Raw genomic sequence first — 13,094 nt, 5'->3', positions numbered from 1 at the left:
TGTCAGCATGTACCCACTTCTAAAATCCATGGACTTTTGTGGATCGAAGGCTGCAATCATTACATAAAAATAGCTATAAGCCAAAAATATGTTACTTCACATGCTTATTATTGATAAGGACCAAACAAACCACTACAAAAGAACTCGCTAAGAGGACCTTAAATTTTATTGACTCATCACTTTATTCAAACAGCAAACACACAATATATGTCTATACATTATCCCAATGCACCATTATAATTTAGGACCATGTTTGCCTCTGGACCACTTTTAATTTGGACCTCTATCAAGCTGTCTTAACAAAAGGGTAAATTTCATACCGAAAGTTACAACTGCCGCCCACAACTCTCCCTCCTTCTTTACCGTCGCAGCAGTTAGGAAGCTCCCCAATAATCCCATCCAAACATGCCTTGCAACTGTCACTCCTCAAGTCCCTCGTACACTGCACTAATCCGTAAAGCTTCTTCTCCCCGAGACTCTTCTCCCCTGTAGCAAACAGCTTCTGGTTGCCTCCAGCAGTTGCTTTCTTCGTCAGCTCAGTTAAAAGAGCTTTGGTCTGTGTGTTGAACGATGCTGGATTGCTCACATTGTTGACGTTGTACAGATAGAACCTGTTCTCGTAATCAATCTTTCCGAAGAAATTGGTCGATGAATACTTGACTAGACAGTTGTCATACCATATTATTCCTGCCTTGTTATTCGGACATCTCATACGTAGCTGTTAAATAACACCAACATCAGAAAATATACAGAAATTCGATCGTAGATTACTCTTTCTATTCCAACTTTAAAATACCTTTGTCTATTATTTTTTGTTGAAAAGAAAGTCTTACATTTTCAAAAATAAATTCGTACTCCCACTGTTTTATAATAAGTGTCTTTGATTTGTGCACACAGATTAAAAAATCATTTAATTTGTATATTTTTTATATGAAAACATCGTTACCAATACATCTATTCATATTTCAACCAATAAAACAATAAACTAGATAATAAAGTTAATAAATTATGCGTTGAAATACTAAAACGACACTTATTTTGCAACAAAATTTTTTCTTACAATGACATATAATATGAAACGGAGCGAGTATTTTATCTCGTATTCAAAGCTAATAAGATTTAACATATACTAGATTTTGACCCGCCCTTCAAAGGGCGGGTATATTTTTGTATTACATTTTTTTTAGAAATTTTAATTTCATGTTTGTGTATTCTTTGTAAATCATATTTGTGTTTTCTGTGATCATATTTGTGTAAATATTACTTTTTAAAAAGTTCAGTAAAAGATTTTGATAGTTATATTGAATTTGTGATTTTTCATAACTATAAACACTTCTATCATAGTCATTTCATATATTAATTGTACTTTATTTCTAACAGCTATAAATTTTTATTTTTCTTAAATAACAAAGTAATATTATTTTTGATCCACGTTTTCAAAGTGCAAATTTATTTACCGAAACAAATTAAATTTATTGAATATAAATTTATATTTCTGACTATTTATTTACATTTAAATGTTACAAAGAAAGCATTATATATGTGAATATTATAATAGGTTTAACGTTTTAATAAAAATAATTTTGATGATAAAATATATAATCAGGTTTAAATAAAATCAGAATATTGTGGTATTTATTAGCATTTTGAATTATTCACGCAATTAAATATTCGTACTCGAAAAACCGATATAGAATCTATCCCATAAGTATAGGCCTCGAATCTGATTAAATTGGACCTATATATTAAAATATTAATTTATTATATTTATCCAAATTTTGCTAAATTTAATTTATGATATAGTTTTAGTATATTTTCATATATGATATGAATCCACGGCACCAGTGGTAAATCTAGTGATCTACATAGAATTCAGCTTAGATTTTGAATTAAATTATAAAATTTCTATTTAAAAATCCCATACGATTAAAAATACATCAAATTTTTATTTATCCGTGATTTTGTAATGGTTGACCCGAAAAATTGAGATAAATTTAATTATCTTTTAATTATTTAATTTCATGATAATTATTATTTATCGGTAAAATCCTAATTTTGTAGATATATTAGTTAAATAAATTTGTATTTCATGAATTGAAATAAAAATCTAATTATTTTTATTTTATATTAACTTTTTCAATGGTAAATAATATTATATTAATTATTTATTTTATTAAAAGGTCAGGGTTAGTAAATATAAAGCATAAACTTAGATTTTAAATATTAGTAGTCATAATAGTAAGAATAAAGGTGGTTATTAATTTGGATTAATTAATGTATTATTGTTGATTAATAACATATATTTTCCGTAACAAAATGTGCATATATTTTCAAAAAAAGTGCTGTAATTATTATACATATTTAAATCGACATATATCAATAATTTATTTGTACATTTTCATAAATATTGCAGTTATGGATCCTAGAATATAGTAATTAAAAGAAAACAGTTATAAAATATTTGGTTTTTTTTAATAAGCTCCGACCATTATGGAGTTAAAAGGTGGTTACAAAATATTTATTTAGATTCAGTTATAGAATATATGGTTTTTTTATTGTGGAAAAATAATTGTTGGACATAACCCTATATCAATTGGACATGTTGAAGAATTAATAGTATTGATTATAATTCAGTTAATAGTATATGTTACTCCTTCTTTATCGAGTAGTAAAAGTTCTTTAAAAAAACTTTTTAGTGTTAAAAAAGTTTTAATTGAAGGAAAGATTTTTAAGATTGATAGATTTGTTATTAAACTACGATTCTTTTGTACGTAAATGATTACCTCTCCAAATATGTGTTTCTATATGCTTCTGAGATCCACAACATATATATTAGGGGTGGGCATTTTACCCGATACCCGAATCCGTACCCGAACCCGACCGAAAAAACCCAAACCGAAACCGAACCGAAGTAGCAAAATACCCGAACGGGTATTGAATTATGAGAGATTGGATATCCGAACCCGAACGGGTAATACCCGAACCCGAATGGATATCCGAAGATAACCGAACATATGTAAACTTATGTCTATATTCCTAGTTTACTTTTTAAATTTTATTCAAAATGTTTATTTTTATTATGCACATAGTTCAAAATTAGATAATTTACATATAATTAGAAAAATGTGAATTTTTACTCACTTAAAATGCATGTCAAGATTTTTATTTCATGCATTAACAAAAGTTACATCCAAAACTTAAAAATAATAATCAATTTTTTATTTTTTATTTGTAAAATGTTATCTTCAAATTTATTAATCATTCAATTATTAGAAAATAAAAAATCAGTTAAGTGAAATATATATTTTTTAAATACAAAAAAACTTGAGAAATGAAAAATTTAATATTTTTTTCCAAAATCTAAATATCCAAAAACCCGATCCGAAATACCCGAACCCGAATTAAAAATACCCGAACCCGACCCGAATTAAAGAAATACCCGAACGGGTATTACACTCCTATACCAAAATACCCGAAAATCCGAAATACCCGATCCGAACCCGAACGGATACCCGAACGCCCACCCCTAATATATATAAATTTAAATGGGAAATCGGCCAAAAAAACACTGAACTTTGCAAGAATTGCCAAAACAAACCTGTACTCGAGCCTGGCCAAAAAAACACTGAACTATCATTGACTTTTTCAGTATATTAAAAAAATTACGATTGACTTTCCAGATTAACACACCGTTAACAGAGAGTTAAGACAGTGTTAACTCACCGTTAATTATTGCCGTTTAACGAAATGACGTCGTTTTGATCAAAATCTTTGTTAAGACAAAATCTCAAAACGATGTCGTTTAATTTAATTAAAAGGATGTTGGTTGTGGGCTTCGAACTCAGGCACTCGTATTTCTGGAAAGGGGTTATTTGCCACTAAGCTAGTGGACTTCTCGGAAGATTACTCTACATGTTTATTTTTATTGTTCAAAATATGTGGATGACTGAATTAAAACAAAACAAAACGCGTAAGTGCGTAACCCTAATTTCTCAGATTCCAAATCGATTTGGGGATTTCTTGTGGATGGCAAGGACGAAGTTCACAAGGAACGGAAAAACGGTAACGATCTTTGGAGGGATGAGGAACTTCGAGTACGGGAGTGAAGAAGCGGTTCAGTCGAAGAAGAATGAGAGTGAAGAAGTGGTTCAGCCGTCGAAGAAGGGTGAAGGGAGTGTCTCTGAACCAAAGAAATCGGCGAAGGAAGGTGGAAAACACGGTGCCTCTGTGAGTCAGTCATCGCCGGGGAGATCGAGGAAGAGTAAAAGAGTTGAAGCGAAGACGATGGTGGCATCTCCAGAGAAGGTTACGAGGCGTGGGACACCATATGGGTCGCCTGTGGCATCTCCGGAGAAGGTTACAAGGCGTGGGACACCATATGGTGGTTCTACTCCGTCTCCTAGACAAATGAAGAAGCAGAAGGTTACTGGTGGGTCAACTCGAAACTCGAAGACGAGAGATGATGATGTTGATGATGTTGATGACAGAGAAGAATGTCCACAGAAGGAGACAAAAGAGCTGAATCCTCGAAGTGAAGAAGAGGAATTTGGAGATATAGGTGATGATGTACCGCTAGCATTAGAAGATGGTAGGTTAGCATTAGAAGATGGTAGGGTTGATGTAGAAGAAGATGATGGTATTGCTGGCATCGAAGAAGAAAACTGCGGAGATTTGGGTCTTCATTTTGGTGAGGAAGCAAGAAATGATGACTGTGAGGTTGATGAAGATGAAGGGGATGATTATGCTTGGGATGAAGATAAAATCCCTGATCCGATGTCTTCAGATGATGAGAATGAAGAGGAGATGATACCTGCGGAAGCTTACAGAGCAGACACTGATCCAGAGGAGCTACTTCTGCTTGGCAAAGTATTTTCAGATGCTGAGGACTTCAAACATACTTGTCTCAGGTATACCCTCAAAACCAGATACAACATCAAATTCTACCGATCCAGTAGCTTGAAGATGGGTGCAAAATGTGCTGCTGAGATGAGAGACGACGAGTCTCCATGTCCTTGGATGGTGTACTGTTCTTATGATAGGAGGAAGCAGAAATTGATGGTAAAGACATACGTCAATGACCATAGGTGTGAGAAGACAGGGCACTCGAAGATACTTAAGAGGTCAGCAATTGCAAGTTTATTTGCTGAGCGGTTAAGGCTGAATCCGAAGATCACAACAAAGGAGATACAGGCGGAGATCTTGAGGGAGTATAAGATGGAAGTCAAAGAAAACTCATGCATTAAGGCCAAGACGAAATTGATGAGAGAAAGGAGGAAGACCCATGAGGAGCATTTTGATAAAATCTGGGATTACCAAGCAGAGATCTTCAGGAGCAATCCTGGATCCACAATGGACATTGAGACCATACCAGGAGCCACAGTTGGAAGCAAGCAGAGGTTCTACAGGCTCTACATGTGTTTCCAAGCACAAAAGGAATCATGGAAGAAGACTTGTAGGCCAGTTATTGGCTTAGACGGAGCTTTTCTGAAGTGGGACATCAAGGGACAGTTGTTGGCTGCGGTTGGAAGAGATGGAGACAATAGGATTGTCCCTATTGCTTGGGCTGTAGTGGAGATAGAGAATGATACAAACTGGGATTGGTTTGTGCAGCATTTGGCCGCGGATTTGGGATTGGAACTTGGGAAAGGCTTTGTTGTAATGTCTGACAAACAAAAGGTAAACGAGTTGTCATCTTCTTTCAGCTGACATCTTCTTTCAGCTGTTCCTCCACAGGGATAGAGAATGATACAAACTGGGATTGGATTGCTAGCCTTCTTGACATCTTCTTTCAGCTGTTCCTCCACATTTTTGAGGTTGTCGATCTCCATTTTGAGCTTCCTCAAATCCGATGCAAAGCAATCAACTTTAGGCAATGCATCGTGAACCTCTTCGTAGACAGCTTCATCTACCCATTTGTACAAGTGATCCTGGACACAAATCATGTACACAATCTATGTTCAGACAATTTCTCACTACCTAGACATTGAAGCTTTACATTTCAGAACACAACAAGGTTACAGAAACACAAACAATTAACCACTTACATTTCGAAACGTTGGGCATCTAAAGAAAGTTCTTCCTGGATTTTCCTTCGTTTTTGATGTGTAAATCCCAGTTCTTCGACCACATCCGCATTGCTCTGGGATACCACGAATACCCATCGTATTCACAGACGAATCCTCACAACACAAACTCATCGTGTGACACTCGAAGAAATGGAAGAGAATCGAGCTTCTTAAGGAAGAAATGGAAGAGAATCGAGCTCTGTTCGTCAATGGAGCTTCTGATTTTATGATTTGGGAATTTAGGGTTTATGAGGAGAAAACGACGTTTCTTTTTTATTCATTTAACTAGGATTAAAGCCAATATAAGGAATGATGTTTGTCAATCTATTGTAAAGTCCACTAGCTCAGTGGCAAAAACCCGTTCCATTTAACTCGAGCACACAGGTTCGATACCCAATGGAAGCACATATTTTTAATAACATTTCTAAATGAAACTACGTCGTTTCAGTCATTTTTTTTTAATCAGACAAAGAGACAAAACGACGTCGTATGATTTAACACCCAAAATTAACGACGTCGTAATTATCTGTTAACCCTGTTAACGGTGTGCTAATCTGGAAAGTCAATCGTAACGTCCTTAATAAACCGAAAAAGTCAAAGAAAGTTCGGTGTTTTTTTGGTGAGCCAATATGTCCAGGTTTGTTTTGGCAATTCCTGCAAAGTTTAGTGTTTTTCTGGCCGATTTCCCAAATTTAAATACAATATTACTCTTTCTGTTTCATAATAAATGTCAGTTTAGATTTTTTATTTTGTTTTTAAATAATTGTCATTTTACAATCTTAATGTAGTTTTGTATATTAAATTTAACTTTTACCATTTTGAATAACCAATAGATTTTTGTTTAAATTATTTTATTTAATTAATCATACATTAAATAAAGATATACTAGTTAATTATACAAATTTTTTAATATACTTGAAAATTGTCAAATTAACACTTATTTAGAAATGGATGAAGTATAAGATTACCTCAGGAATGGCGGTTGCCAGACAGGTTCGGCAATCAGAAGGGGAGGCATCACCTCTGCATAGGCCCAAACCATTGACGTTGTCAGGTTTGTTGCCAGTCGAGAGAGCGCCAAAACCGTTTGATGGAACACTATAAGAGAGACGAGGAAAGAGACTGTTGAGGTTTGACTCGTAAGGACTCCTCGAAGTGAAATTCCCTTCAATGTCAGAACACTTGTGGTAGAGGAACGCATTGTCCTGACTTTGAGACAAAACGCTGTGTATAAATAGAAGTTGTATGGCTGAGGCCAATAGAAGGAGTGAAACGATGCGTTTAAACGAGAAGGATGAAGACATTGTTTAGGAATGTTGATACGTTTTTTTCTGGGTAGGATTAAATGTTGAGGTTCAGATGGATTATATAGTGCTGCTGAATGATCGTCGGTTTTGGGTGGTCTTTAAGTTATTTATTAAATAATATTATTAGAAGTGTTGAAGTGTTCAGTTTTGTACGATTTGGATTTGGGCATATTCAAAGCTTGAGAATGGATGTTTCTTTTCAACCAAAAAAGCAAAAGTCAATTTAGCTGATTTGGCCTCATCAGATTCTAGAATAAAATAAAAATGTGGCGGTGATGAAAAAGGGAGTTGACGCTTCACGCTTGGTATTGAGGCCACGAGTGGGTCGACGAACAATCAAAAGTTTGACTGAATGTATCTCTTGATACGTCCGGTGCCGACCTAGATAAATTGATGACATACAATAATGATGTTGACGATTTGTATTATTGACTTTATGGAAACGATTTTTTTCAGGGCAGCATAAAAATATTTTAATTAATTTATCTGGTCATTTATATAAAACCAGAAACTTTTTTTAATATATAAATACATAATTCAAACCTAAAGCGGGCATCGAGTGTGAATATCTATCTTATTAAAGCTGAAGTACAATTTCGGTGTGTTTGGATACTTGGATAAGAGTTTTAAAAAAAAATGGTGTGTTTGGAAATATGGATTGTAGTCTTTAAAAATAATAATTTTGTTTGGAAACAAAGATAGTAGTATTAAACAGAAAAATTAATGGGCTTAAGTCATTAAGTCCATTATAAAAGAATATTGTCAATATATATAAAAAAAATACAATACAAAGCCCAATTTGAAATACCAACTCAAATTATGGTTTTTATATTTCATATTAAGTTTTTAAAATATAATATATGTAATTATTTATATGATGATACGTATTAAATACTATTAATTATATAATTACTTATATGATGGTACATACAAAATACGATTAATTATATGATGAAATTATATGATATATAATAATGACTAAGGATGGGTTTTCAGACATCCATACGGGTTTGGTTCTGATTGGTTTGCGTTTCGGGTTTTCGAGGTCAAAGATTTCAGTCCTATTAAGATGTTTCTAAATTTTTGTTTGAGTTTGATTCGGATCTTTACGGGTTTAGTTTGGGTTTGGATAACCTATTTAAATTATTTTTAAAGTTTTAAATCACTATATATTTTAAATTTCTCAAAATCTATAAATAAAGTAATGTATTACCTATAAATTTAAATAACAGATGTCAGAATACCTAAGCTTAACATATCAATTGGGTTGATTTAAAATTTTGGATACAGAATCAATAATTATTTTAAGTATTTTTGGTGATTTGAGTATACTTTAACTATTTCAGATATTTGTTTTTGACTATCTATATATATTTTCAAGTATTTTAAACCAATTTAAAATTATCATTCTTGATGTTTTATATACGTTAAATATAAAAACAATTAATATATAAGTATATAAATCTATTTTTAGATAAATTCAGGTACACGAATATTTCGGTTCGGATCCGATTCGGTTCTCTAACTAACAAAATTTTGAATAATTCGAATATTTAATCAATTTATGTTTAGATTTGGTACTATATTTACAGATTGGTATCAGTTCTGTTCATCAGATTCATTTTGCCAAACCCTAATAATTACATGAAAAACAAATATCATCATATTTTTAAAAATATACATCCGCGGAGGTGCAGAGATCAAAGTCTATAATCATTTATTTTAACAATAAACCAAATAAATATGTTGATTAAAGAGCGAATAAAACAAAACTAGAGAAATACATAGTTTATCAGAGATACTCTATGTGTTGAATTTATTAAAAATAAATATTAAAATAAATAAATTCAATAATTACAAACAAATAATATATTTTATAAAAATGAAAAATAATATCCGCGCTTTCGAAGCGCGGATCAAAATCTAGTACAATTTAAACCAAAACGGGCATCTCATTTGTTGTCATAGAGGCTGAACCAATTTAACCAAGTCGAAATCTTAGATATTCATGATCCGTTCCACCAACAGTGGAACCTGATAGTTACTGACACGGGGGGAACGAGGATGATTAAGGTTCTGAAAGAAACAAAGAAAAAACTGATAAAGGTGATGATGTGGCTCGATTGAAAAGAGATCCAAAAGAAGAGGGTTTTCAGCAAACTGGGATTAGTTCTTTCCAAGCGAGCATACTGAGTCTGACTATAATCCGACACAATCTTGTTTTCTCCAGCCAGATGATGCGACTCAGTCCCAATAGCTTAAGCGAGAACTTTTGTATCTAGCCGCTCCAAAAAATTGAGTTACAGTAAATCAGCCTTTGGATCTGTTACAGTAAAAAAAAGGTATGATCAATACCTCACCAGGAATGTCACTGTTAAATGGCTTGTGAATTTTTAGATGAGAATGATAAGTGGGGAGATGCTCAAGTCACATTAAGAATGCGATGATGAGATCTACATTGACTGAGCTTGCTAGTTACGTCAACAGCTGGTGGCTGAGTTCTATTCATGTCTTCTGGCCACCATGTTTAAAGAAGATGATAAAGCAGTGAAAGTACATTGTTGAAACGGGAGAGAAGAGAAGACATTGTTGAAGCGGCCTAAAGCAACAAAATAGGTGTGCACTCATTTACTCAAACATTATTTTGTTGTTCTATTTTTTGAACATACATTAAACAAGAGTAGCACGTGATGTTACATAAATTTTTGACTGAAAAAATTCATACAAAAAGTGTAACATTTATTTAGCTCATTAAATATTTCGGACCGGCTCAGAAATAAAAGGGTAAAACTCAAACCTAAAAGTACAGGTCCCACCCACAAATCTTGCTCCTCGTTTATCACTCAAACAATCTTTAAAACGCAAGCCATTAATGACCAAACACTCCTTACAAGCTCTTGGTGTTAGGTCATATGTACACTGTACCATTCCATACATCCTATCACCCTTGTACCACGTCTCCCCCGCAGAGAACATAGTGTAATTATCTTTACTTTTAGTGGTGGTGGCTAAAGTCGTCAGATTGTCCATGAGAGTATTCAAAGTCCTAGAAAAAGCAAGCTTATCTCCTCCCAACTTCTTCGCGTTGGACATACAAAAGTTATTGTCGTAATCGATCTTCCCAAGAGAATCTATAGAACTAAAGGCGAGAAGACATTGGTCAAACCAAATTATCATGCCCTTGTACCACGGACATTTCCTACGAAGCTGTAATATGCATTTTAAATATCGACGCCACAATCAATAAAGAGATTGCAAGAGACCAATCAAGATATAATCAATTGTTATTTTTCTCTTTATGTACATTTTAAAAAAAAAATTATAACTAATCAATAAGACATTACCACAGCGAGGGCGGTGGCAAAGCAGTCGTGGCACTTGGTCCCGTAGGAATCGGCGCGGCACTGGAGGATAGTGGAGAAAGCACCAAAACCTAACAGGTAGAAACCTTTGTAACTGCCACTGTAGAACATTTTGATCATAGTATTTACATCTCTCTCGTATTCACTTCCCGGCTTGTATTTTCCTTGACTAACCAAGCATTTGTGGTTGAGATACGCATTGGTCGTGTTTAAGGGCAATTCACCGCTTATAAGGAGTAGTTGTATGGCCAAGAAATTGATCAAAATGAGGCGTTTTAGTACAGACGATGAAGAGTACATCATTTTGGATTATATTTCTCAAAGTGGGTTATTATAGTAGATGATTCGTTGGGATCGATGTTTATCTAAGAGACTCAGAAGGATTTGGATATTTGAACAGATATATGCAGTTTATATATATAGTTTATTGTTCTAGAGTGCCTTTTTGCTAAAATTGTTTGAAAAGTTCAGTTTAAGGAAAACAATGTATACACTTTGTAAGGAGAAGATAGAAGAGTTGAAGGTTGAGACTTATTTACGGCGATTAGAGGGCCGACAAAAATGTAAAAGCTCAGACGTGTGACTTAGTTCACACAATTCGTACGTTCCCAACCTGAAATGAAGGAATTCATTTATTAATTGGGAAGATTCCCAAATATGACTCACAATTTGAATTTAAATGTAAAAGTATATCCAAACTTGAATCAAATGCAAAAATAATCCAAAATGCTATTGAAATTACAATCATTTCTTTGTGAACAAACAAAAAAACTGAATTTGTTTTTACGTTTATGACTCCAGTAAATCTTCTGGTTAGACGACTTTCTAGTAAGTCTAGACGACTTACTTGAAAGTCGTCTGGTATAGTTGATCTTAAAAGTAATTTATAAATTTTGTAAAAAATATTTTGATAAATGAATAATTGAAATCATGTAACTAACATATGTTATAAGTGATATAAATTAAGATACAATAAAAGTGAATTGTTTTCAACATAGATGAGTGAAAATAATTAATCATGATAATCTTTGATTTTAGGGTTTGACAATATATGTTGTAGTATTGTATATATTTTTAGGGTTAGATTTTAGAAATGTTGAATGTTTTTTTGAAAATTAAACTTTTACCTATATGTGTTTATCTCTGTCTATAGTAAACACTTTTTAAGTTTAATTTGATTTTATGAAGTGTTTTGTTAGTTAATTAAGTTTAGGGGTTATGTTTAGGGTCTAGACGACTAACTTGTAAGTCGTCTGGTGAATAATTTAAACCAGACGACTTACATGTAAGTCATCCAAATATTTCCGCCTAAAAATATTTTAGTTTCCCACTAAAAATATTGAAGTCTTCTGGATGATTTACAAATAAGTCATCTAGGAAGTATTCTATTCAGAAGACTTACTTGATAGTCTTCTGAATCGAAAATATTTAACCTAATTGAATTTTTTTGTCTCCCTATATAAAAAAAATTTACACGTTATTTCTTCTCCTCTCAAAAAGCTGCAGCAAAAATGTAACGTTCATCATTCTAAAACTCTCCAATCTCTCTCTAATCTTTTTTAACTTATAAACACCAAGCTTTATATCAATTTATTGTTTTTGTCTAATGTCTTTCTCACTAATTTATCTTGTTTTTGCAGGTTTTTATCACATGGTTCTCATCTTGCACTCATTTAAAGGTAGATCTATTAATTTTAGATATGTATTTTTGTGTGTTCTATAAAGGTAGATGTATCTAATCTCCCACTCATTTTCTCTGTTTTAAGCAATTTGAACGTTTTTGGGTATGCAGGTTTTTCAGATCTGAATTTGCATATACAGTTTTTTTTAATATCTGGAAGACTTCTGGGATGACTTACCTGTTAGTCGTCTGCAATATAATGCGCTAGACGACTTCCAGAGAATCTTCCAGACGACTTCCAGGAAATCCTCCAGACGACTTCTAGGAAGTCTTCCAGATGACTTCCAGAAAGTCGTCTGACGGAGTCTTCTCCATGTCTCTCCCTTTCATAACAGATCTGAGCGTTTTGGTAAATTTTTATGTATGATTTTTCTTCATTTGGTAACTTCTTGTTGTATAAAGTTCTTACATTTTTTCCCAAACTAAAATGCTCTAAACCACTCTAATCTCTTAGACTTGAAAACACCAAATTTTATATGAATTTTTCAGTTTTCTCTCATGTCTTTCTCACTAATATCTTTTTTTTGCAGGTTTTTAATCAGATGGTTCTCATCTTCCACTTGGATATGTACGTTGTGTGTTCTATAAAAGTATATATATCTAATCTTCCTTTCATTTTTTTCTTTTTAAGTCATTTGAACGTATTTGGATGTGCAGGTTTTTCAGATCTAGATATGCA

At 33.0% G+C, this 13,094-nt stretch overlaps 3 protein-coding genes across 3 annotated transcripts; all 3 read right to left on the bottom strand.

Moving 5' to 3' along the window:
• Positions 1 to 286: 286 nt before the first annotated feature.
• On the bottom strand, positions 287 to 712 carry LOC108857526 (cysteine-rich repeat secretory protein 38). The gene has a single exon (XM_018631520.2). The coding sequence runs from the start codon at positions 710 to 712 to the stop codon at positions 287 to 289; it is 426 nt and encodes a 141-aa protein (XP_018487022.2).
• Positions 713 to 7,006: 6,294 nt separating this feature from the next.
• Positions 7,007 to 7,369, bottom strand: LOC108832078 (cysteine-rich repeat secretory protein 38-like). The gene has a single exon (XM_056985639.1). It carries the CDS (start codon positions 7,367 to 7,369, stop codon positions 7,007 to 7,009), a length of 363 nt encoding a protein of 120 aa, XP_056841619.1.
• A 2,634-nt stretch (positions 7,370 to 10,003) lies between these two features.
• On the bottom strand, positions 10,004 to 11,175 carry LOC108832081 (putative cysteine-rich repeat secretory protein 17). Its single transcript, XM_018605566.2, has 2 exons — positions 10,717 to 11,175; positions 10,004 to 10,579 (listed from the first exon to the last, which is right to left on the bottom strand). Exons 1-2 carry the CDS (start codon positions 11,035 to 11,037, stop codon positions 10,124 to 10,126), a joined length of 777 nt encoding a protein of 258 aa, XP_018461068.2. The 5' UTR covers positions 11,038 to 11,175; the 3' UTR covers positions 10,004 to 10,123.
• Between the last annotated feature and the right edge of the window lie 1,919 nt (positions 11,176 to 13,094).

The sequence above is a fragment of the Raphanus sativus genome, chromosome 5 (genome assembly GCF_000801105.2).
Source record: "Raphanus sativus cultivar WK10039 chromosome 5, ASM80110v3, whole genome shotgun sequence".
NCBI classification, from domain to species: Eukaryota; Viridiplantae; Streptophyta; class Magnoliopsida; order Brassicales; family Brassicaceae; genus Raphanus; species Raphanus sativus.
This window is presented reverse-complemented; position numbering and strand designations above follow the sequence as displayed.

Bases quoted from the DNA above. Each gene is read 5' to 3' on its own strand.
- LOC108857526 (XM_018631520.2), bottom strand. From the start codon at position 712: ATGAGATGTCCGAATAACAAGGCAGGAATAATATGGTATGACAACTGT.
- LOC108832078 (XM_056985639.1), bottom strand. From the start codon at position 7,369: ATGTCTTCATCCTTCTCGTTTAAACGCATCGTTTCACTCCTTCTATTG.
- LOC108832081 (XM_018605566.2), bottom strand. From the start codon at position 11,037: ATGATGTACTCTTCATCGTCTGTACTAAAACGCCTCATTTTGATCAAT. The intron at 10,580-10,716 runs GTAATGTCTTAT...TGCATATTACAG, and splicing joins TTGCCACCGCCCTCGCTGTG to CTTCGTAGGAAATGTCCGTG.